At 46.8% G+C, this 26,181-nt stretch overlaps 1 protein-coding gene across 1 annotated transcript in view; it reads left to right on the top strand.

Moving 5' to 3' along the window:
- CEP78 (centrosomal protein 78) overlaps positions 1-26,181 on the top strand; it is a 1,593,497-nt gene that overhangs the window by 600,896 nt on the left and 966,420 nt on the right. Inside the window, exon 6 of the mRNA XM_069625901.1 lies at positions 5,341-5,515. Coding sequence (XP_069482002.1) covers positions 5,341-5,515 — 175 coding nt within the window. The remainder of the gene's footprint in view (positions 1-5,340; positions 5,516-26,181) is intronic.

Below are 26,181 nucleotides of genomic sequence, written 5' to 3'. Positions count from 1 at the left end.
ATTGTCTATCTTGTTATTGTGGGAGTTTCCCTTAGTCGCTTCTAGGGTTGTCTGTGTCATCCTAACTTCTGTCAACCTGTTCTTTGTGTTTCCTGTTTGATTGTTTAGTTGTTTCAATTTGATTCTGTTGTGTTGAAGAGCCAGGTTTTTAGTAGTTTTCTGAATTGGAGGTGGTCTTTGGTGTTTATTTGTTTCGGGATGATGTTCCAGGTTTTTGAAGCCAGGTGAGAGAAGGATGAGCCCCCTAGTTTTTTTTATGCATGGTTTTGGTTCCAGGTGGATTTCATTGCTTGATCTGAGGAGTCTTGTTGGCTTGTAGATTATTTTCTTTTGTAGGAATTGTGCTCCCTGTCTGCTGATTGCCCTATATGTTATGCACATTGTCTTGAAGGTGATGCGATGTTTGACTGGGAGGCAATGTATTATTTTTAGTGCTGTATTGATGTGGTCTCTTCTGGATAGTTTGAGGAGGAGTCTAGCTGCTGCATTTTGGATGGTTTGTAGTTTCTTCAGGAGGTATTCTGGCATCCCGAGGTAGACGCTGTTTGCGTAGTCGATTCTGACATGTGGGCGACGATTGTGAGTGTTTAGTGGGTGAAGGAGAGGAAAGGTAGGATTCTTCTTGTTGTGTGAAGGAGGAAGAAGCATTTCTTGATTATTGCGTTTATTTGTGGTTCTATGGTTAGGGTGTTGTCCATCAGGACTCCTAGATTTTTTACTACCTTAGAAGGTGTGGGCACAGTTCCCATTTCCGTCGGCCAGGGAATGTAGATGTTGTTCTCTTGGTTTTTGGATATAATCATGATTTCTATCTTTCTTGGGTTGATTTTCAAGTTGTTGGCATTCATCAAGTTAAAGACTTCTTTTAGACAGTGAATTAGGGTTCAATGATCGGCTTGAGTGTCTTCGATATTATAGATGATTTGAGTGTCATCTGCGTAGTTGTAGCATGTAATTTTGTATTTTTTGAAGATTCTGATTACTGGGGTCTAGTAGATGTTGAAGTATAGTGGTGATAGAGAGGATCCCTATGTTCTCCACAGTCGTTAACTCATGGAGTAGATTTAAAGGGTTTTATCCATACGGTTTCGGTTCTGTCTGCTAGGAATGATTTAATCCAGAGTAGTGCCATGTCCGTTATCTCTTCCAATCTTTTGGCTAGGGTTTCGTGGCTTACTGTGTCGAAGGCTGCAGAGAGTTCAATTAGAATCAGAGCTGAGGTTGTGTTGGAGTCTGCGTTTGTTTTTAGATCGTCCCAGATGGATAGTAGTGCCAATTCTGTAACTCTTTCGGGTCTGAAACCAACTTGTACTTGGTCTAGCAAGAGGTGTTTTTCTACATGTTCTTGGGTTAATTTGTATACGGAAGTTTCTATGAGTTTTGCCTGTAGGGAATATTTGAAATCGGTCTGTAGTTGGCGAGGTCCTCCACATCGCCACTTGTGTTTTTTAAAAGTGGTTTGCTATATGCTGGTTTGAAGGATCCTAGTACAGATCCTGTTGTGATTGAGAGATTTAAGAGGTTTCTGTAGTATTCCGATGGTGTTCCTTGTGCGAGGATTGATTTGTAAATGGCAGGGGGCAGGGATCCATGGGTGATCCCGCTTTCTTGCTGTTTTTTACCAACTCGGCGAATGCCTCTGCTGATATTTGCGGAACGTTTTGGAGTTTGTGCTGTAGGTCTTCGTTGGGTCCGGTTGGTTGAGTGTTATGGTTGGTTGGTCTGTTTTGTATGATTTGTCAGATGACGTTGATTTTGTTCTTGAAATGGTCTGCCAAGTCGTTACACAGTTTCTCTGAGTGGGCTTGGAGTGTTATGGCAATCCAGTGGGTTTCTCATTTCTTTTATGATGTTGAACATTTCTTTTTGTGTGTTGTTGGCATTGGTGATTCTGTCATCATAATGCCTTCTCTTCGCCATTTGAATTTCCTTCTGGAATGCGTGGATTTGTTTTTGGAACAGTGTTTTCTTGTCTTGGTTGTATTCTTTCCTCCATTCCAATTCCAGCTTCTTGTTCTTTTTCCTGATGCTTAGTAGTGGTGTGAACCATTTTGCCATTGTGTTTTTTTTTTTATGGGATAAATGGTTTTTCTGGGGCGATGTTTTCAATGGTATCTGCGATCCATTTGTGGAGTAGCTCCGCTTTCCCATCTAGGTCTGCCATCTTGAGTTCTGTAGTTGAAGGTTTGGTCATCTCCAGTTGTTCCATTAGGTTGCTTGCTTTGACGGTTTTCCAGTTTCTTTTTGTGATGGTTGTGAGCTTTGGGGGTGGGGGGTGGATGAGGACTTGAGTTGGTAGTGTGATCACGAATGGGATGATGAGATGGTCGTTCCACAGTATTTGTATCAGTGGTGCAGTGGTGATAGGTTTTTTTCTTTGGAGAAGATTGCGTCAAGGGTGTGTCCTGCTGAGTGTGTTGCCCCTTTGACCAATTGTTGTTTCCTGGTTGTTAGCTGCCCAATAAGTGAGTTTTGGCAGTTGGTGTGTTTTTCTTAAAACCAGATGTTGAAGTCCCCCAGGATTATTAGATGATCGTGCTTGAGGGCTATGTTGGTGATGGCTTCTATGAAGTTGTCGACGAAGGTTGCATCGTATGTCGGTGGTCTGTAAACAAGAATGAATGTGAGGTTAGATGTTGGACTCACTGATAGGTGTATGACCATGGTTTCGCAGTTGATGATGTTGAGGGGTTTGTCGGTTTTTATTTTAAAGTGTTCTTTGAAAGATATTGCAAGGCCGCCACCTTTTTTATTTTTCCTGTTTACATGAAGGCATTTGAAGTTGGTCGGGAGGCAGCTTTGGAGTGTGATTTTTGTAGTTGTCGCCCAGCCATGCTTCTGTGATAAATAGGATGTCAATGCCGTTGTCGCATAGAAGGTCAAAAATCTTGGTCGCCTGTTTTTACATGGATCTTGCGTTTATTAGGTTGCAGTGGATTTTGAAGATGTGGTTTGGTTTGTGTTTTATTGTCTGCCTTGTTTCCTGAGTGGTGTTGCGATTTCCTTGCATGTCGGTCTCCTCTTTAGGGTGTTGGTACAGTTGTGTCTGTGTCGTCGAAAAGTTCTTCTAGGTTCAGTCTTGGGTTTTTGTTTCCATCAAGTTCCTCTTCAAAGTTTTTTGATGGTCAAGTGGAGGTTCCTCTTGTTTTGGTGATGTAAGTTGTTAGTGCGTCGATTACATTCTTGTTATTTCTAGCGCTGTCCGTTCTTCTTCTGCATGGTTGTGTTTCGTTGTCTGCTGTTGTTGATTTGTATGTTGGGTTGGCTCGTTCTTGTGACTGGTTGTTTGCGAGGTATGGAGTTAGGTAGAGGGATTTCTCTCTTCTCTCAGCGTTGGTTCTGTAGTCGTTCCTGTCTGTGGGAGTGTGTTCTGCAGTTATGAATCTTCGGTGGTGTTCAGTTGTGTTTGTTCTTTCTGCTCCTTGTCTTTGTCTATCCTTTGGTCCAATTTGTTTGCGCTGCATTTTAAGCTTGACCTTTTTTTTTTCTGGCTGTCTTGTGGTTTTGTACTCGGTGTGAGGGATTGTCCGGTATTAGTTTGGGTTCAGTTTGTTGGTGGTCTAGGAAGCTGATACTGCTTGCTTGTTCAGTCGCTGTCCAGAGTAGTGTTGCAGAGGTTTGCTAGGGTTATATCGTTGGGTTCTTCCAGTGGCTGTCCCTGGTGTTGGTCTTCCTGGGAGCGGTTGACTGCAGTAACAGACTGTGGTGTGAAGAAGGGTATAGTTGGTAACTATAGAATTGACGGATGTAGTCAGCTAAATTTGAGTGACATTTGAACAAGTGACAACAGTACTAAATGTAGCTAGATGGGTGAGCCCCGCAAGGTGGGAGAGAGGTCCATGTCCAACAGAGCAATCGATTGGGGTACTGCACACAGCTAGATTTGAGGCACAGCTGAATAAGTGACCGTGGTACTAAACTCAGCTAGATGCGAGAGTCTTGTAAAGTGGGAGAGAGGCCCGCCTAACAGAGCAACTGAGTGGAGAACTAAACACAGCTAACTTTAAGACACATTTGAACAAGTGACTGCAATACAAAGTACAGCTAGATGTGAGAGTTCTGTATAGTGGGAGGACTATGCCTAACGTATCAATTGAGTGGAGTACCAAACATAGCTAACTTTGAGACACAGTTGAACAAGTGTCAGCAATATTAACCACAGCTAGCTTTGAGACAGTTGAACCAGTGATTGTAGTACTAAAAATGCAGCTAGATGCGAGAGTCCTGTATAATGGATGAAAGGCATATGCACAACAGAGCAACTGAGTGGAGTAATACACCCAGCTAGTTTTGACAGTGTGTGGGTGAGGGGGAGGCGGAAAATAAACCGAGTGTTTTAGATAAGTTTGATAAATGGCTAGGTTTCCGGGGTAGAGTAATTGCTCTACTCCCCACCTAGATCACTCCTACCATATTGGTCATAGTCGTTGCTGATTGACGGCTGGCCACTTGCTTCCCCTGCTGACACCGGCAGACACGATGTGGAGCTGCCTCTGTTGGAGCCGCCCTTTGCCTTGGGGCCCTACACCGCAGGAGCTGCCCATGGAGGGTCAATTATGACCAGTGAGCTGGCCAATCGGGGTCTGGGGGCGGGCTGGGAGGCGGGAGGAGGGATGCAAGGGAAAATGGAAGGCCAGGGGAGAGAGGGAACCAAGACTAGGGCAAGGGCCTCAGGCGGTGGATGGGTCACAGGCAAGGCCCACAAGCCTTTTCAAAATCATGTCCTCACCTGCAACTCCTTCGGGACACAGTGTGGGTTCACCCAGAATGATGGCTGCAGTGAGGCCATGGAGCACTGAAGCAGGCAGTGGTAAAGGAAGATTGTGGTCAAGAGCATTCTTTTGAGAATGGACCCTGGGGACGTGGTTGAAACTCTGAACTCTGTCAAGCATTACAGCTCAAAGTTTAGCCAATCAAGGAAATGTCTTTTCTCTCCCTGGCATACCTCGAATACATCTACTTTTCCATTCCATCTGTTTGTGGTTGACACACCAGTCACATTCTTTAAAACTGGAATAGCAAACCTAGGTGATCTTTGCTAGGCACTGCACAACCAAGCTCCCTCTTTAATGTTGGTTTGGTTTTTGTAGGCTATTCAACCTCACCTGCTCTGCCTTCCACACACATGCTACTGTAATCAATGGACAAAAGCAGACAGCCACCAGTAATACAATAATTGCCTTGATGTGGCACATAAATGGCTAATTCAGAGAAGGAAAATTCTTTGTCTTTCAAATTCAAGCAGTGATAATGTACTTTCCTGACCCTGTGCACCCCGAGTAGTGCCTCTGTTGTGTTCTCCAATATTTAAAAAAAAAATCTTGTATCCTATTTTTACAGCACCAGGCCACCAGAAGGCACAGCGATGCATGGGCGGAAAGCCTTCGGTACAGAAGACCTGACCTGGATTGCATGGCTGGCTTACGGCGCGTTACTCTGAATTGCAACATGCTCATTGGAGATGAGGGAGCCATAGCACTGGCTGAGTCACTTAAGGAGGACCTCTGGTTAAAGGGTATGAGGCAATGTATATCTGTAAAATCTATACACTGACTTTTTGCATGGGCACGCTCGATAGCCTTTTGGATTTGATGTATCGATATCCACGCTGATGGCATATGACATGACATGGCATTGCATAGTGAATAATAGTGAAAGTTATAAGTTCAGGTCCTGTGTCAAGTCCGATTGTCAACTCATACTGTTCCCAATTCCCAGCTGTCTAACAATTGTATTGCTTTAGTAAGTCTGATATATCTGTAAATGTGTTTTTATATGGGGGTATCTGTGGTATGTACTCCTGGTCCATGTGGAAAGCGATGCACACACACGCCTAGCACTGGCAGGCAGTACAAGGAACATCTCGACTTTCAAACACATTACCTCTTCCTGTAGCTACGTTCAGGGCTAGGTTGTGGCTCGGTTGTTGCTGAAGCAATAATAACAAATGCCTTATTTAGTTTTGGCTATTAAGCACTACATACAAGTTGAAACTATTGCATTGGTGTACATCTAGGAGGGAGATGACTAGTGAGGGGCACAAAGCTAGTCAGTGTTTTTTGGTTATTTAGCCACTTATGGACTGTCCATGGCCATGCTAATCCCTATGACCATTCCTACCCACTACCTGCCCCTATCAAACCACATCCTCTTAGGATCTCTTTGAGTAGTAACTTCAAACTTTGGCATGTCGGTGTTCTGTTTAACCGGTCTGCTTAGAGTTCATAGCTTAATTGCAGCTGTGAAAGTAGTGTAATAAAAATATCTTAACCAAGTCTGCCTTCAGCCGCTTAGATCATATCTAATCCTATTACAAAAACAGCCTTGACAAAGCCAACAGTTTTGGCTTGTGCAAAGGTGTTAGCTAGGCATTTACCGGGCACTGCTATCCTATGCCCAGATAATCAGACCATTTTCCAGCTTTTGCCATTTTATAGCCAGGTAGTACTGTTCTAGCAGTGCCCGACAAATGCTTATCCCATGCCTACACAAAACCAATATTGTTTGCTTTTCCAAAGCGTGTGCCTTCAGTTGATACTTTTGTATTCAGTCCTCTTTCCTCCATAATGATTGGACATCTCTCCATGCAGGGATAGAGCCCAGAGTATTTGCACAGAAAATATTATTTTTTGATTTGGAAACCAGTTTAAGTCTCTGGCAGGCCCCACTCTGCCCTTTCATCCATTCTTTGGCTTCACATGTCAGTATTTTCTCCACTCCTGTGGTACTTGATTCTTACATAGCTATGTGTTACTTTAGTCCTTCCTCTAGGTATGGTCTGGCTTTGTTTAGTTTCTTCCTGCCAATACAAGTGGGTCTGTCTACATGTGGGTCCGACACATTCTTCATTCTTCTATCGTGTAGTTGGTTCCTGTTTAAATCAATGGATAGACATCTTTGGCTGTGTTCCTGCTACTTTATATAAAAGGTACATTTTGTCAGCATTGCAACATGCACTGAAAAGTGAGCTCTTAATTGGTTTGTCTCCCTTTTTGAAGATAACCTTATAATTTAACATTTTATATAAATATTTATTATAGGAAAAATACAAAAACAATCTTTTTTTGCATTTCTTTGAATGTGGAAAAAGTAACATACCATCATTAAATCTATCGCTGCAAACAAATTATGTGCTTAAAAGAAAATGTTAATTTGCTAAATAATTCATTGTCATTTTTGCTCTCCTATACCCATATATGGCATTCAAAATGCGCAGCTCTTGACAAGTCTTCAAGGGAAGTATCATTTGTAAGAGATTGAGCTAGTAATCTACTCAATATTTTACATGTTTCAGTCCTTCCTTATTTTATTGCGTTAATAACTATGTACTTTCAGAGAAAAAATACTTTTCTTACAAACATAGCTGCTCTTCTGATATTGTGGATGCCTCCATTGTTCTCTGATAGCTCTATGGTGGTGATTTGGCAAATTATAAAAGCATATTAATATAACATTATGGCTAATAATTCAGACAAATGTATACAGTACACCCAATTTCTCATGCTTCCACCTTTTGATTTACAGGGAAAACCTATTCCAACTAAATAGCATAGCGACCTGAAGCATTTCATTGCAATGATTCTTAAATTGATAGCATATTAAACTCTGTTGAAAATTCTACCATGCTGATGAGAATAGTTTATATCGGTTTGTGAATTAAATGAAGAGGAAAAAATACTTTTGTTATTAGTGTGCATGTGTAAATGGCAGTTAGGCTCAGTGAAAGTTGAATTTATTACATTTTAGAACACTAATTTACATATATGAAAAGTGGACCATTTGTGACTGATAATAAATTGAGCAGTATTGAGCTGTATTCTGGTTATATTTGGTAATCCGGTATGAAAAAAAGGGCTATGTTAGGATGATTTATACTGTGCACAGCTGCCATTTACATGGTCTCCAGGCGCTCATGTTGCTCTGTAAGAAATGCGGGTGTGGTTTGTTAGTGGGCGAAGAGGGATAGAATAGAGGTTGTGCTCTTCTGTTGATGCTTACAGAACCAGGAGAAACTGGCGTCTGTGCGTGTGAGCTTTATGCATGTGCTTTTTTGTGTGCACTGGGCTTGTTGGGTCCTCACCAACGGGACTGGGTAGTTGTTCTTGATAGCAGACTTGCGGGCAAGCAGTGTATTATAAAGGAAGGTTTTAGGCAAGGGGGTTGGGGGGGTGTTGTGCAGCGTTCTGTGAGCAGGGATGGGCCAGTGTGGTTCAGACTCCACAGAAAGTGTGGCGCTGTGCCCAAACACGGCATGGGCAGGAGACCCATGTGTGGATGCCAGGTAGCCAGAGTTCAGTTTGTGGCAAGGAGGGACGGCAGACATTGGGAATGGAGGTGAAGAAGAGAACCTGAGACTGGCAGTGTAGTGAGAGGGGTTTGCAGCAGGGGGCTGGGACTGACTGTGCGAGGAGTGCCCCAGGGATTCTGCCTTGTGGCTGGAAGAACCTAGAGTGGCCTGAAGGGCAAGGAGGTATGCAGTGAAAGTGGGAGCCCGGAGATGGGGCCCAGACAGGATGATACTGGGGTTTCCTGGATGGCGATCAGAAACGTATTTCTCACATTGCAAAATTGAGTCCTTAAGATGTAACACGCTTGATAACACTTTCTTTTCTGTAGATATTCCTTACCCATATTATCCAAAAAAATAACCCAACCGATCCACTGAAGTGGACAACACAGGGGAAGAGTAGAGGGACGAGGGTGAAGAAATATTCAACCCAATAATATCGCAAAAAAAAAGCTCCACCTCGCACCACTTCTAGGGGTCGGGTGTGTTTTTGAGTTTATTTCAGGAGCGGTATGGACATTCCACCCGTTCATACTCTGACGAATCCCAGGATATCGTCACTGCTTCCATGTGGGAAGCCCCTTCCCATGTGGCCAGGGAGGTAAGGCAGCTACCCGATAGTCCCCTTAGGGTGGTATTCAGCATGAGGATTGCATGGGGCGGGATCCCCTCTGTGGGGCCAGGGATGACTATCTAGAGAGAACGCTGAATTCACACCACACCCTCAACTCTCCTTGATATCCATTCCCCCCCTTCTCATCCTATGCTATATATTTCTGTAGGGCCACCCTTACAAATTGAACTGTGACGAAGAAGAGCAGGGATGAGTTCAAGAAAGTAATGCCTGAAAGTACTGTAACGAGAAAGAAGTGTGGAACTCTAAAGAGTATCTAGAAAGTCAGTCTGCATACTAGCCAATGTGATTGGCTAAGTATAAAGACTGAAGGAGGACTACCCAGAAAAAGAAGAAAGCCTCCCTGGAGGAACCGTTAGGAAGTGGACACTTGAGCTGTGAAGAGATAAAGGAATGCTAGCTGGGACGCGAACTGGGAGGTTCAGGTGTCTGTGCCCTGGGACGCAAACCAGGAGGTTCAGGCGTCCGTGCCTAGTCCTGTCACTGGCAACGCAGACAAAACGGAGCAGGAGAAGCAGAAGCAACGGTGAGAAAATGGCAAGCCATGCTCTGTGAAGGCAGGGTGTTTGGATCACTGGGTAGAACGCTGCAGCATCGCAGCATGAGAGTGGAAGACGAGGAGAGCTTCTTTTAAGCCACCAAGCCCTCCAGAGACTGGGCAGAGAAGCACCGGAGAGACCCAAGAATGTACCAGGCTACAAGGGTCTTGGAAGGGCACAAAATATATTGTTGTTTAAAAGGAGCTGGTGCCCAAACACCCTTAATTCTTACCTAGGCCGGCAGCAAACCAGATAACAGAAGAAAGTTAGAGAGAAATAAGTCGGGTCAGGGACCTGCAGTCTTTGACGGAGAAAGTGAAATTCTCTGTGGGGTTGCACCCTGGTGTTAGTACCGGACAGGTTAGTGAATCTGGTCTGAACTGTCTAAGAAGCCTGAGAAAGGCCAGGGGAAAGGAGACATTCCTCCATCATGTGTTGAAATGTCCGGGAGGCCTGAGAAAGGCAAGGGTAAGATGGTTTTCTTTTTTGCACTTGATTAAAAGTCTTTGCCAAACAACATGCCACTATTGTGTCAGAATCATGCTTATGCTCCCTTACATATTGTGTTAGGAGTGGGATTCTGATTCACCTGCTAAATTGTTGAGGACCTCCCTTTTTTGTTTTTCCTTCCCCGTCATCCATGCTAATATTCATTAAGGAGTTAGAGGGGATTGAGATCCAAGTAGAACTTTCCCCAGGGGAACCAATATATGCAATCAAGCAGGCAATCCTAGAACACTTAAAGATCCTTACAGGCCAACAAAGAAAACTCTTCAATTCTCCCTCCAATAGGCTCACTGGGTATAAAACCAGGTTTGGAAAGAACCTCAGTCTCTAATCTTGGGGGGAAAAACCTTTCCTCTTCTTCTTTGTCTGATAAGTCCAAGGACACAGAAGTACAAGAAGGGTTCGAAGAAATCCTACCTGGCCGGGGAGATAGGGTAAGTAATATCCAACTACTTCAAGGAGAACGAAGGATACGCCCCCCCCCCCCCGCAGGACAGTATGGGATGCTATGAAAGCGGTGTTAAGGGGGGGGAACTTATCAGCAGGACTGCAGCATATACCAGAGCAAGGAGATTGGTCCGTGAGAGGCTGGATGGGAAAGTCGACCAAGCGGAGTGGGAACACAAGAAGTCAGGGTCACGCAGAGCAATGCGAACGTTGAAGGTGACAAGGAAACAGCTAGAAGCACACTTGGCGGGTAGAACGTCCCAAGCAATAATGAAAATCAGGCAATACTACTATGCAAAGGGAAACCGAGCTAATCGGATGCTGGTGGGCAAACTGCGTATACTTCAGACCCGGGAACTCCATTCAGGCCCTACAGGATGGAGAAGGGAAGCTGCAGCGGGACGAGACCACTAAAATGCGAATTTTGGATGCACATTTCTCTGCAGTATTTAAGGGGGAGCTCCCCTGGAGGAGGCTCAAGTCTGTTACTTGGGGGAGGCACATCTGCCTAGGTTAACGTGGATCAAGAAGGCCTCGAAGCACCAATAACACCTGGGGAAGTGGAGTGGGCTATTAAATCATTAAAGAATAAAGCCCCGGTCCTGGACGGCTTTTCAGCAGTATTTTGGTCCCCCCACTGGTAGGGTTATTCAACTCTTTCCTGGCCTCTGGTAGGGTCACTCATTCTATGGGCGCCTCAGCGATGGTCCTTCAGCCTAAGCCGGGGAAGGACCCGACCATGTGTGATTCGTATAGGCCCATTACACTCACCAATGTGGGCTCGAAACTATTCTCTAAAATATTGGCCCACCGGTAAATTGGGGGTTCTGCCCGGGCTCATAGATGGCGACCTGGTCAGAATTAACCTGACACCACGCTTGCTTTACGTGAGCTCTGCTCTGGCAGTGAGGGTTCCGGACTCAGACCTTCGTACTCTGCAGGGGAAGATTTTAGGCTTCATCTGGGGGAACAAAATTGCCTGGATATCCAAGAGGGTTTTACTGAGGGTTGGAGGACTGGGGGTCCCGGACATGTTCCGTTACAGTCTAGCTGCTCCGATCACACATGCTTTTACATGGAATAGACAGGCCTCGCCGCCAAAATGGAAACTAATCGCACAGGCGCAGTCACCGGTTAACCTGGCATGAATGCCTTATATGGAGGGGAGACACCTGGGATAGGAGGGGGGCTTCTCCTTGCTTGCAACAACCAAATGTACTCTACTACATAGGGAGGGCACTTCATAGATGGGGAATAGGGAGAGCGCTGGGACCCCTTACACCAGTGTGGAATAACCCAGGCTTCCATTCAGGGTGCTGTGGGTGGGACTTTTGTAGATGGAACGAGGGTGGGCTGGAATGTATACAAAGATAAAAGATCATTGTCATTCGAAGAATGTAAACTCACCTTCAATATACAAGAATCAGAATGCTTCAGATACACCCAACTGAGGCACAAGGTTTCTCGCTCACACGCAAGGGAAGGGGCGACGAGAACTCTTTCTGCTCTAGAGCTGACATTACAGGATGGCACTGTGGGGGGGAGGTATCTAGGCTGTATAAGCTTCTGGACACGGGTGACCCTGTGATGCTCCTGCCATACATGTCTAAATGGGAAGAGGATTTGGGGGGTCCCCCATGGAAGATGAGGAGTGGTTACGGATATGGGGACGGATGCTGAAGTCCTCTAGGTGTGTTACGGACAGTGAATGCTACTATAAATATTGCTACAGGTGGTACCTTACCCCTGAGAGGCCACACTACGTGGACAGAAGTTACTCAGCCTCCTACTGGCGGTGCTGCGGGGCAGTGGGCACCCTGTTCCATATGGTGTGGTTGTGCCCTAAGGTGGGTCTTTACTGGAAGAAAGTGCTGGGAAAGATAAAGGATATCACAGGGTTGGACCTTCCCTTGAACCCACATGTGGTGATCCTGGGGCGTACTGTGGGGGGAGGGGGTTCTGCCTAACCAGCTCACTGGCTACCTTGATAGGGCATCTCCTATTAGCAGCAAAACTGGTCATCGCCCGTACTTGGGAGATGACTGAAGGGCTGATGGTGCAGATGTGGTGGATTAGGGTCTGGGACATACTTGTGGCAGACAAAATCACAGCACTGTACGAGGGACACTATGCAAGGTATGTCACAGTGTGGGCCCCGTTCATTGACTTTGGTGAAAAATACCCCACTAAAATGGTTAAACCCCTATGTTGCAACAATTTTCCCTGCTGAGATGTACTCTATCCCTGCCTGTGTCTAGCGGTGACTCCGCGAATCTTGTGTAATCTGGGGTCGCCTCCCCAAAATTGTTATATTGTACAGTATTTAGTGTCTCTATACTCACGAAATGTTGATTTCAATAAAAGTTATTTTAAAAAAAAAAAAGAAATCCTACCAGAAATTAGACTACCAGACTATTGAATATTCCGAATATTCTCACCTCTAGCACCTGTAGAAGAATAATTAAAATCCCTTCCGTCCCTAGAGAAGGAATTGATAGATAAACCTCTGGAACTTTCTAAAGCCTTCCCGATGGTCAAAATGAGAGCTTTAAAAGCCCTATTTGGTCGCCTTGTGTCCCACCAAATCCAAGCAGAGGCGCGGTTTCAGGAAGGACTGGAACGAGTAATGGGTGCAAGAGATGTTTGCTGGCTAGTTATAAGCCTGATCCTGCGATGTGAGTCCCATGAGGTTGACTGGACAAATCTCTCAAATGTGGTAATTCTCAGCTCCGCAAAGAACTGGCAATACATCACAAGATGAACTACATTTTCCATTTTGGCCGTATTACACATCCTACATGTTCTCATCTCACTAGGTATGGAAAGCATAGGACACAAGTACTGAAGTAGGAAAGCATTGCAATCTTAACTTCAAGTACCAATGTCTAAAATGTGCTGATGGAAACTGCTGCAGGTAGGACCTTGGCTTGGAGATCGGCATGAAGGACTCCTTGCCTTTATAGAGCCCCAATCTGCCCACATCCTGCAAGTCAAAAGATCTATCCCAGCCCTCAATCTTCGTTTTCATCACTCCCCATTGTTGTGTACCCTTCAGTTCTGCAGCCTCCCTCATCCTAGTACATCGGCTGCTAAGTTTTTTCAAATAGGGTTAGAATCCGTAGATATTAGGGCCTTGATATAGAAGCCCAGCACTGATTTTCTTTCCAACTGCAAGTTATCCATCAAGGAGAGCGACCTTCTAGTATACTGCGCCCACCAAGCTAACAGGCCCAGTTCCAGCCTGATGACGCTAACTGGACCTTATACTGGAAGTCCCAGTGCTCGCTTCAGGATCTTTCCTTCCATAACATAAAATCATTCTCTGTCCCTGATATTCCACAGCTCACAGCCATAGAGAATAATTGGTGTCACCTTGGCTTTATAAAATTCAATGAATGGTAGTAGTGAGAACAGCACACAATTTAGCCCTTATCGCTACCAGCAGCGGAATACAGGAACAACTTTTTTCTTCTAATCGTGCTCCTAGATGTTCCTGACGGATATAGTAAGTCCGGAATAGCAAATTGATTCTACTCTCTGGATTGGCGTGTCATCTATTTTCCACAAAAGAACTCTTGGTCTTCCTAAGCACTGTGCTCACCATAACCTAGCATTTCTCTGGATTGATCTGCAGATGATTCATTCTCAGATAATCCACCAAGCCTTTTAGCTGACATTGAAGACCATTCTGTGTGTAGTCTACCGGCACTAAGTTATTAGCATAAGTAATTCACCTTACTCCCAAATTGAGCCATTTAGATACGTACTTTCCCCATTCTCTATTCTTCACCCAGGGTTCAACCAAATAGAGATTAAATAGGATGAGTGCCAACGAACACCCTTGGCGTAAGCCCTTTTCCAATAGAATGTTCCTGGACAAGTCACCCAGCATCCTTAGTCTAACTTGGGTGGAGTTCCCAGAATAGAGTAGCTGGATCAGGGATAATAAACCCGGATCTATCCCCCAGTTTGACAGTTTAACCTGAAGCCCAGAGATGTTAACACTGTTGAAGGCCGCAGAAAGATACTCTGTGGCCATATAGAATGATCGGTCCGTCGGTGGTCCAATATCAGACAGACAAGCCGTCGGGGCTAACCCACGTACTATGGTTCCACTGCCTTTCTTAAAGCCTGTTGGGAGAGTACCCAAGATGTTAGCTTCCTCAGCGAATTTGGTCTGTTTCCCAAGGATAAGTGTCACGAAAATCTTGATGTGTGTCGATCGGGGAGATAGGTCTCTAAGCCAGAGGGTTCTCTCTATCCGCTCTCTTGAAAATAGGTACAAGAATCAAATTCTTCCAGGAAGTAGGGCATCTACCCTCCTTAACAATGTGGGTGAACAAATGATGTAAAATGTCTACCCACAATGCTGGGTTTCTTTTTATAATGCCTGTTGTCACTACATCTGGCCTTGACGCCCTGGAATTATTTAGTTGACCAATAATGATTTCAATGTCAAGATGGTCAAAAGACATGAGATTGGAGTTAGGGGGCATCTCAGGCACTTTCAAGACCCTTTCAGTCTTACCATCACTATGGGCCAGGGCTCATTTTTCTGATAAGTAATCCACCCGTATTTCCTCCGATATTCCGGCTAACTGACATTGTATCTGTTTGCTATCTTTTTTATTTAGAGTTCCACCATATAGCTCGAGTAGCTTGTGTGAGAATTTTACCCAGAAAAGCTTGATTTTCTTTGCTATATATTGGCCATGTTTGTACTGTTTGCACCAATTTCGATATTGTTGTTTTAATGCCACTTTCTCCCTTTCTTTCTCTTCCCCACTTTTTGAAGTTAGATTTAACTACATTTCTGACTTCTTAGCTCATTTGACATTTCTGGACTTGTATATGTATATCAAACTTAGGGTGATTCCCTGAATGTGTCACTCTTGATTGTACTAGGGCTTTCCCATTCTTACATTTTATTAGTTTTGATAGAAAGGCCGGAAAGACTTTTGGGGATGAGTATATCTTTTTGTTTACTTCGGTCAGATTAGACCAGCAATTGTCTAAATCTACATTGACTTGCTCTGTGTTGGGATGGAAGCGGGCCAGCCTATTATCTTGACTCAACACCACAACCGTGCCCTCCCTTCAGAGACTGTTCGCTGGTCTTAGAGTCCGACGAGCTCAATCTCAGCTGTAGCATTGGGTTTATGCTCAGGGTTGTTTTTATTATGTTAAATTAGACGACCTCTTCCACCCCAATGTTTTTCCAAAAGACGTAGTCGATGGTGGAAGATGTAAAGGCATTTGCCCAAGTAGGGGCGTCCGATAGATGTCCTCCCAAGAGCTCACTAGCCGACACAAAAGTTAGTCTTGACACAATACTCGACCAGATCTGACTGCAATTTTCTTTCGCTAACACGTGTGCATGGGACGAACCCAGAAATCTCATGTAAGACATCCCACCCTCCCTCATCACACATTTACTACTAAAATCCTCTGCCATTATCACCATTCCTTCAGGGTAGTCTACAAGCCACAGTGTTGGCACCTTGTCCAAATGATCTATAACATCATCCACTTCCATAGTCATGGGGTTAAAGTAAATATTAATCATCAAGGTGTGTAATTGCTTAGCATTAGTATCAGTATCACAAATCATTATTGCCAAAACAGCTTCAGAACGTTTTGGCACTTTCTTGGTGTGCTCTGGTTTCTTGATTTTTACTGCTATGAGAAGGCTGCTCATTGGCCACCCTTTTGCACCTTTTATGGCCACTGTAGTGTGGATTGAGTACCCATTCCATACCAGCGTAAACCTTAGCCACATTTCTTCGAGAAGTATAAAGCAAAAAACGTCCACGTGCATTTTTTATCCTTGCTCATAAATGAGTTGTGACTCTGAGTTCCAGCTTAGGAGTTGGATTGCATCTCTTGAATCCGGGTATCCTTCGTGTTGAGGCTGGGAGTGCAGTGGTAAGCCAGCCCCAATTTGGATTTCCTGATTCAAATGGCACGTACTTCCTTTGGTCCTGATTGAAATAACATCTTACTATAAGGTTGTGCCTCTTTTGATCTTTAGATGCCCGTTCACGTTTGTAAAGCTGTTAAAACTGTAAGCCTTTTAACAGGAATTCGTGCTGGCTCAAAAGCAGGAAGTTCATTATCGCTTTAGAGTTAATGTGTACTGCACCTTTTCCCAGATAGACCAGATCAGAAATGACATCAGGGCCAGCAATCTTCTTGTGTTCAGAACTATATTCCAGTGTTCTTCAAAAACCTGAATCAGTGCTTCTTTTTCCTCTGGTATTTTAGTGTGGGCCTTTGGGATGTATTAGTGCAAAGCACCAGCTTCGTGAGGGCTCGTCAATGACCGTCTGCCTCGGGACCTGGGTGTGCATTGCTCATCTTTCTTCGGTACTCTCAGCCCCTTGTCATTGGCTAATTCCACCTTACTATTGATTCTACCCCATTGGTCTAGTCCCATCCAACAGTCTCTCCAGTTCAGTGGTCTCGACTCTTCGGTTAACTTTAAATCGGGTACCGCCACCCTCTGTACCGATTTTTCCTTTTTACTTGTTTTCGGGGCAATACAAGAGCTACAGGATTTAGTGGGAGATATGCTGGGCAGATCTTTGCACCTTGATGTATTGTTTCCTGCAGCATGCCACATTATCTTTGATGTTTGGTCATCTATGTTTGACAGTATCTCCCCCTATTGTCTAAAGTAAATCTTGGATTGGGCTGCTTTTCTTGCAGCAGCAGTAATTTTCCTCAGGAATTTCCTAGATCCTCGTTTTGAGTTCTGCCTTGAGGGTTACTAAACGAGAAGTTTTCCACCACAATGACCTCGTTCTGTTGGGCCTCCATTTTAGACCTCTGCTTTTCCTTGTCGATGTTTCATCATTAATTCTATTAGGTACACAGCAATTTGGAGCCACCACCAGGATCTTATTGATGCTGTCTTGCTCCTTAGCTCCGTTCTGGAGCAACGTCCTTATCTCTGTTAAGAGCCACGAATGAATTCTTACCTCATACACCACTGTATCATAGAGGCGCATGACGGATTGCAGCACTATATTAAGTGCTGTAAGTGAACTCGCACCCATTTTTGAATGTTCATTGAATGAAGCATTATTAACCTCAATCATTAGCGGCATGTCTCGAGTTGCTAGTATCTTCGTAGAATTATAGTCATCTGATATAAAGATGTCCGGAATCCCTTCCATCGGATTCGTTAAGTTTTGAAAGAGCCCCGGAGTAGCACTCAGACCTTCAATTGTCTGTATTTCCTGCTCCTAGCTCACACATGCTTCAAAAAGAGAGATTGGAGTCCTGTTCTACCTGTGATAGAACTTAGCCTGAGATTTCACAGTCCATAACATCTTTATTAATTTATGCTGTTAGCGTGCCTCTCCCCCGCCCCGTTTCTGAATGGCCTGCACATACGTTGCCCGCTCTTTTGTGGAAAAAAAGGCTGACATTTTCTCCAAGTCTTTAAGAACTGTGGTCGGCCCCTGTTGAGTTAATGGCATTGCTGCATCCACAGACAACTTCTTCAGTGCTTCACTCCTGAGGGGATATCTTTTATTTTTTCCTAGCATTTTATTAGCTTTTGCACTCTTCCACGAATCAAAGGGATTAGGCCCTGCATTCTCCGCTGTCAATGGCAAAGTTAAGTACTAGGTATGCTTAGTGAGTTGAAAACATATACTCCTACGTCCCGTCCCCTTTCCTCCATACTTATGGGACATTCCTCCGACCTGTGGGACGGGACCGGAGCGCTTTGTAAAAGCATCAAAAAATGTTTAAAAATGTTTTAGTCCTTCCTCTCTTTTTATGCGGGGCACGTGGCTGTAACCCCGCCCATCTCGGCTCTGCCCCGCGCATCGCCCATCAGTCCTTTTCTCTGCTCGTTCGGGACTGGACATGGTTGCATCCTCAGAAGATCTTCTTCCCTTTTTCCTCCTCTCTGGCTCTCGCTAGCGATAGTTTACTAGTCTGTCTTTCAAACTAGACTTCCCAGATTGTTCATCGTGTCACCGACGCTTCACGAGGGTGGATCCTCATCCTGTTTTCCTAGAATGTTTGGGTCCGGATCACGGTTGGGACTCCTGCTTTTATTGCGACTCCCTTTCGGTCTGGGCACTTCAACGTCGGTTGGAGCGGTGGGAGGAGGTGTTTCGACGTACTCCTCCTTCACATTTTCAGGCGTTCATCGACGAAAAAAAGAAACGCCTGGTAAGTTCTTTACTTTTCAGAGCACCCCGGCCAGGAGATACCTTTCCGGGCTCTTCCCGAGCCAGGAAGAGCGTTGATCGCTCTGTTACCGGGGATTGCCCTGAGGTGCCTTCTGGGCCTAATATTTGTACCAGAGTTTTCTCTGAGGGTCTCCACAAGGGGCCTGTGGATACCGGAGCATGCTCCGAGGCCCCTCCTGTGAGGGCTGCTTGCAGACCCTGTTCTACTGGATCGTGGGGTACCGGAGCTCACTCTGAGGCCTCGTTATTGGCTTCCCTCAAAAGTACTGGGGTGCGCCCCAAGGCCTTGGCTGGGCTTGGTGTTACCGAACGGATGTTCGAGGCCCGCACTAGTAAGGCTGTTACCGGACCTGTGTCCGAGGTCCCCCGTGTAGAGGCTAAAGTGACCAACATTTCTGAGAGGCCTGGCAAGGCCTTATCAGTGAAAGTTGTTTCTCACCGTTCCCGCTTTTGTGGCGACGCCAGAACTGTTGAGGGGGCAAGGAGTGAAAGTTCTTCCTTTACCGGCAGCACAGAGGTCCTTCCTGTGAAGGCTAGTTTGGCTATTGGTATGTCGCAGAAACATTCCAGGCCTCATAGTACCAGCTCGGCCGAGGTTCCTTATGTAAAGGCTAAAATTAAGACCCCTGAACCACCGACGGGGACCCCTGCCTCACTTCCACACGTGCCGCAGTTCCCCTGAGACGATGGCAAAATGGCAGCCGTTCCTGCCACGACCACGGCGGCCATTTTGGGCGCTTCTCCTACAACTATGCCATCGGCCTCAGGTATAGGATTTGGTTAAACGGGTGAAAATAAAATTCCTTGTGCGCATCCGTTTCGTCCAGTTTACGATTGGAACGCCCGGATGCCCCTTCCGCACAATGTCTCGTTGCCTGTGTCGGCACCTTTGATTTTTGTGGACACTTCAGGGGATGGACCTGTGTGGCAACCCTCCCCTCTGCATACCTGGAATTATCCTCCTCATGAGAGGCCTTCTCCGGCAAAACCGTCTCCGGAGGACACCTTTTTTAGTAAATTTCAGATGCTCATGCGCACCGATCCCATGAGAGAGTATTTCAAGGGTCTTTTTATGGTGATCTGCCCGCCGGCGCCTCTGGCTCCACCCGTTCCACCAGTGGTTCCGCCGGCGCCGCCCTTGCCTACGGTGCCTCCACCGACCCTTCCACCCTTGCCCCCATTGTCCCCCGTGGACAAGGCGGTGCCTGACACGGTTCAGCAGGACCCTGACCTGTCGGATGATGCACAGGGCGATCAGGACAGCGAAGACCAGCCCTGCTCTATTAGAGCTTTTCATGACTGGGTACTGGACATGATGTGCCTACTGGATGTTCCAGTACCTGAGGCACCCGCTCCGCAGGAGGGTGTGCTCTCGGGGGCGTTCACTTTGTCTCCTTCGGAGCGCACCGGCCTGTTCTTGCAGAAGGATGTTTTGGCCGAGGTCCACAGGGTCTGGGAAAACCCACACTCTGGACTTTTCGTCAATAAGAAAATTGACGCGCGATACAGGCTGCATTCTTCGGAAGAGGTGGCCCTGTCATCTTGTCCACCCTCCCTCCTCCACAGTGGTGGCCATGGCCACTTTGCAGTCCAGGCCTGCAGTGTCTTCTCCTACGACGGTGACTCCGGTTCTGGGGAAAGAGGACAAACTCCCGGACTCCCTTGGGAGGAAGATTTTCTCTAACTCTGCCTTGCAACTCCAGCAGGCTAATGTGTTAACTGGTGTTAGCGGGGGCGAATATGAAGATGCGGAAAGGTCTGTCGGAGTTCGAGGAGTCCATTCCGGTCGAGAAGCTGGAAGACTTTAAGGCAGGTTTATCTGATGCCATTGTCTTGGCCCAGTATCAGCTTGAGGCTGCGGCTCATCACGTCGACACGCCGGCTCAGGGCCTTATGCTGGGTGTCGACACCTCTCGACAGGCGTGGTTGCCTGCCACCAAGTTCTCGAAGGAGGTGCAGGACAAGGTGTTGGACCTGCCGTTTGACGGTAAGGAGCTTTTCCATTCCACAACAGATGTGGAGCTCACCAAAACGAAGGACAGCACCCAGACAGCTAAGTCCTTGTCAGTCCTGGTTAAAACCCCTTTTAGGACCCAGAGACCGCTGTCGCAAAGACGGCCCTCATCTGGTTTCAGGGGCTTCCTAGACCGGAAATCCCGCAGAGTGGATACTCCTCCGGTTATAACCGCCAGAGGCAGTAACAGACTCGGCTTTTCTCCCGCTCCTCAGCCTCCTCCTCAGGTTCAGGTGGTAATACCACTGAAAAGCCTGCCAAATGAGGGTTCTCCTCGCTCGCACGAGACCCTGGTGGGAGGACGCATTGCGTCTCATTGGGAGGCGTGGCAGACCATCACCGAGGACAGCTGGGTCTTGTCAGTCGCTTCACCTTACCCCTACACCCTACCCCACCTTTCAACCCTCCTTTCCAGCAGTCGGGATCGCCTTCCCTAAAAGCCGAGGTGCAGAAACTCAGAGCTGTGGAACCGGTTCAAGACCCTTTGCATTTTCCACAAGGCCTTTTGGTGCTTGGGTCTGCAATACCTTCATATCTCCCTTTGGAAATACCTTCCTACTCGAACTCTTCAATCCTCTACCTCCAACTCCTTCAGGGTCAGTCGCTTCTCCAAGCAACAAGTTGGTGGTAGACCTCTTTCTTCGGCTGGGGCCTCCCTCTGGAACAGCCTCCCTTCCTCTCTAAAACTTAAAGCGAACCACCTTCGGTTCCGGAAGCACCTCAAGACCTTCCTCTTTGCTTCTGCCTTTTCTCTTCCTCTCCCCTGCTAATCTGTCTTTTCCTGCACTGGCCACCGGATTACCCTCTGACCTCAGGCCCAGCTGCATGCCCGCACTGCCTCCTGGCAACCCTTGCACTTAGGTCTGTATCTGCAACCCTCCAGCCCCCTTAGCTACACTTATTGACACCGTTAGTCTGCCCTTTATTCTTGCACTTGCCACCTGCTGCCTGCACTACCTTTTATTGTTCTGATCACGTGTTCAGCACTCTCCACTCCTCCCCTGCCCCTTGCACTTTTCCCATTCCCTCCCCCCTGCACTTGCGCTTTCTCAATGTCACTGGGCCTAGTAAGGTGGTTGTTATGTCCTCCTTTGTACCCCTCATATATCATATCGTCCTTGTACCGGGTCCTTACCCGAGGGGGCGCCTTCACGCAGGACCAGCAATACCGGCTGGGGAGGCCGAGGGCTTACCGCCTACCGGGTGTGTACACCTGGGGTGTAGGGCGGGCAGAACCTGTGCGGTCGAGCATGCAGGCTGAGCCTGGGAACACACCTGCTACAGGTCCACGTGCTCAAGGCGTGGACAAAATGGTGGCTCGAGACAAGATGGCTGCCACTCCCAAACCTCAAAGGCGGGAAGCCTCGCAGGCGGGCGTGGGGGCCCGTCAGTCCACCGAACAGCAAAGGAGAAGTGTGGCTCTTAAGACAGACTGGGCACCACTGACACCGTAACCTGGTCTACATCTTATCCTAACATCATGTGCCACGGGCACAATATTCCCATGTATGGACCGGGTCTAGGCAGACAGCTGGCATATTCGCCCCCTACTCCCCCGCAAGGCCACTCACAGCCAGCCTGTGAGGACAGGTTTTTTGACAAGTTCATGTCACTCATGTGCTCTACTGAGATGGGCACAATCCTCAGGGGCATTATTAAAGGGTTTATAGACATAATTTCGAAATCAAAAATTTCGAAAGTCAAACAGTCGAAAAAAAATGTCGAAAAAAATAATGTTCCCCCCCAACCCCTGTTTTTTCTTTTTTTTTTTTGTTTTTACCTATTTTTTTTATATAAACTAGAGCCCAAAAAAAAATATCGAAAAAAAAAATAATTCGACATTTTTTTTTTCGACATTTTTGATTCGACTTTTTTGACATTCAAAATTTTGTATTCGATATTATAACTGGACACCTTATTAAAGACATGTTGCCACTGGCTGTTCCCCCGGCATAGCCCACCGCAACGCACCTCATGTCTCCCCCTGCAGGCTCCACTGCTGCAGCAGCCCAGTTCAGAGGCTCCAACAACTCTGGTGCAGTCCTATACCCCCACCACGGAGGAACCCCTGAGGGTCGCTGGCACCCCCCAGGGACACTAAACCAGCAGGACACAGATGAGGAGGAGCAGGAAACACCCTCTTCAGTGAAAGCCTTTCATGACAGGATTGCCAGCTTGTTAGAATGACTGGGTATCCCCCAATCACAACAGGAGCTCTTTGAAGCAAGAGTTCTGGTGAAGGTCCTGAGCATCAAGGCTGACACTCGGTCAGGCATCCGGAACAGGTCCAGAACAGTTCCGCGACTTAGCCGACAGACTCATCTTTACCCTGTTCGAACTGGGGGTTTTCGATCAACTATCAGAAATCTCAGCTCGCCCCTACTCAGACGCTGGTGTTTCTGGGCCTGTTGTGGGACACAGAGCAGCAGAGGGTGTTCACCATGCGGGAAAAGGTGATAGCCATCCGATCGGCAGTCTCCCATTTCTGCAGCAGATCAATCACCACAGCCTGGCAGTATCAACACCTTCTGGGAGTGCTGGGAGCATGTCTCCTGGCAATCCCTTACACCAGGCTCTGCATGAGGAGGCACCAGCTACATTTCGCTGATCCCTGGGATGAAGATTCGGGCCATCAGGGGGCCCCAATCTCCATTCCACAACACCTGGACCACGACCTCAGATGGTGGCAACAGGAACAGAATATTCTGGTAGGCAGACCCTTCTGTCCACCCCCCGTAGAGTACACCATTACTACGGATTCCTCACTCCACGGGTGGGGAGCCACCCTGGGACCACACTCCATGCACGGTATCTGGACCCTGACCGACCGGCAGAATCGCATCAACTGGCTGGAGCTTATGGCTATACAGTTGGCCCTTAGGTCTTTTTCACTGACCATCAAGGGCAGGTTGGTGTGCCTCCAGACAGACAACACGACCTGTATGTTCTATATCAACAAACGGGGCACCAGATCCCCTCAACTGTGCGCGTTGACCCTGGACATCTGGGAATGGGCTATCAGCCAGGGAGTGTGGCTCTCGGCGGTCCACCTTCCGGGGCAGTCCAATCTGGAAGCCGACAGGCTCAGCCACCTTGCTACCGATAATTACAAATGGCAGCTGAATGGGAGAATCCTCCAAGAAGTGTTCAGCAGATGGGGTCACCCAACAACAGACCTGTTTTGCGGCACCTCACAATCGTACATGTCAGCAGTTCGCGTCCTGGAGAGGAAGGGGACGCAACTCTATAGGAAATGCACTCCAGATACCCTGGGACGGGATGTGGGTGTATGGATTCCCACCCACACTGCTCGTGCACAAGGTAGTGAGCATGATCAGGCACTCCAAGAACCTCAAAATCATCCTCGTGGAGTCTCGCTGGCCGGCGCGCCCCTGCTTCTCGGACCTACAGCAGATGTCACATCAGCCAGAGATTCTGCTCCCCCTCGGGAATGGCCCTCTACTAGCAGAGCAGGGAAGCACAGTGCTTCCCCCCCTCCCCAGAGAGGCTAGCCCTAGCAGCCTGGTTACCTGAGCAGCTGACTCTACAGCACCTTCAGCTGTCTTCCGACAATCTGGAGATTATCCAAAATGCCAAGAGCCAGGCTAAACGCAAGCAGTACAAAAGCAAATGGACAGGATTCTGCTTCTTTACTAAAGAACACAGTGCAAACCCACCGTCGACCAAGTTTTATCCTTTTCTGCCTAAATCGGCAGGTCAGGTGTCCAGGTTGATACCTGTAGAACGTACCTGGCCACTATTGGTGCATATAGGAACTCCAACTCTCTTGTCCTGTCTTCGGCCAATCCCGTAGTAAAGAAACATCTGACTGGGTTGACCAGGCTTTACCCCCGTTCAAACACCTGCATCCCGTTTGGGACCTGAATGTAGTACCAAGCGCCTTTGTGCATAAACTATTTGAACCCATGGCCATGGTGGACATTGTTGGTCACTCTAAAGACAGCCCTTCTGGTGGGGCTTACATCTGCTCGCAGAGTAAGTGAGATCCAGGCGTTAGTCGACTCAGAGCCATACACTAGGTTTCACAAGGACAAGGTTGTGCTCTGCACAACCTCAAATTACTTCCGATGGTGGTTTCATCCTTCCATATCAAAGAAGAGATTGTGCCCCCCACATTCATCTCGTACCCCTAGGAAGATGCAGACAAAACACTACACTGACTGGATGTCAGTAGGGTGTTGAAATTCAATCTGACAGAACGAAGGGCATCCGAAAGACGGATACACTGTTTGTTACATTTGGAGGCTCTAGGTCTGGGCAGGTGATCAGCAGGCCGGCAACATGGGCCAAGCCTTGGGTTTTCTGCAAGCACTACTGCTTGGATACCAGTGTCAAGGCTGATGCAGCATTTGGCCAAGCGGTGATGCACAATCTATTTGCCTAAGCGGTCATGCTGTCCTCCCCAGGGCGCTGTGTCAGTTATAATCGGCCATACAGGATGGAGGAAAGAGGACAGGATGTAGGTGTAATTAAGTGTTACTCTCCAGGACTAATGTGCTCCTAGTTCATAGTCCCCTTTCCTCCATATGTCCCACCATCCATCCCCCTATAATAAGACCAGTGAGGTTGTTAGACTTTAATACAGCTGTCAAAAGCGGAGTGAGGTGTTGTACCGGTGGGCAGGGTTAAGGGAGCCCGTGCTCCTGAGTCCGCTCCCCCCGCACATCAGTAATTTTAAATGGGAAATTATTTTTTTTATGGTGTTACAGAGGTTCCGTTCCTTTCCCTTGCGAGGGATGCCCACACAGGATGGAGGAAGGGGGGACTATGGACAAGGAGAATGTTAGTCCGATCATAGCGTTGCCCATAAAGTCTGCATTCAGTTTGGTATTCAATATTAGTGACTTTTTACTTTGCAGCTTAATTTTCATTTAAACTGTGTCTTCGGTTTTGTTGCAATCTGCACACATTATTCTCGTCATTCGGCATTCATTTAGCTTTCACGCAGCCCCTCGCAGTGCCCTGGTTTTGAGTGACTTTCCCCTTGACTTAAATTTAGGAAATTACTAAAAACCTGGCTCTTCAACACTGTTAGGCAGAAACCTGTGCAGTTCCCTTAGGGACCACTGCAAAAGATTTAAGACTACAGGTGTTGGCAGTAAACCCACTTGGTAGTAGTCTGTACCACCCAGATTTACCTGGTAGCTGTGGCTGAGCAGTCAGACTTCCCTCAAGAGAGTTAGGCAGTATGCAAAGTATACTCAATAGGCACTCAGATACATTAATACAAACAAACACTGACCAGAGCTTTGGTATCAAAGTATATAATTATTTATTTAAAAACACACAGTTGAAACACTCCAGCACTCTTATTGTAAACTATTCTAAACACAGTTACTATTATGATATATACACCCCTTTTTCCCTATTATAAAATCACAGTAAAACACCACTTATTTTCATACAGAGGTGAGCGCTTAACTAGATTGCACTCTTAATAAGTTTGTGAAAAAAGGGGGGGGGAAGACAGAATATGAAGAGGTACACCACTCTATGATTCAAGAACACGGTTAGCAAGGCAG

The sequence above is a fragment of the Ambystoma mexicanum genome, chromosome 6p (genome assembly GCF_040938575.1).
Source record: "Ambystoma mexicanum isolate Mex_15411 chromosome 6p, UKY_AmexF1_1, whole genome shotgun sequence".
NCBI classification, from domain to species: Eukaryota; Metazoa; Chordata; class Amphibia; order Caudata; family Ambystomatidae; genus Ambystoma; species Ambystoma mexicanum.
Note: the sequence above shows the minus strand (reverse complement) of the source record. Positions and strands in the feature narration are given on the sequence as shown.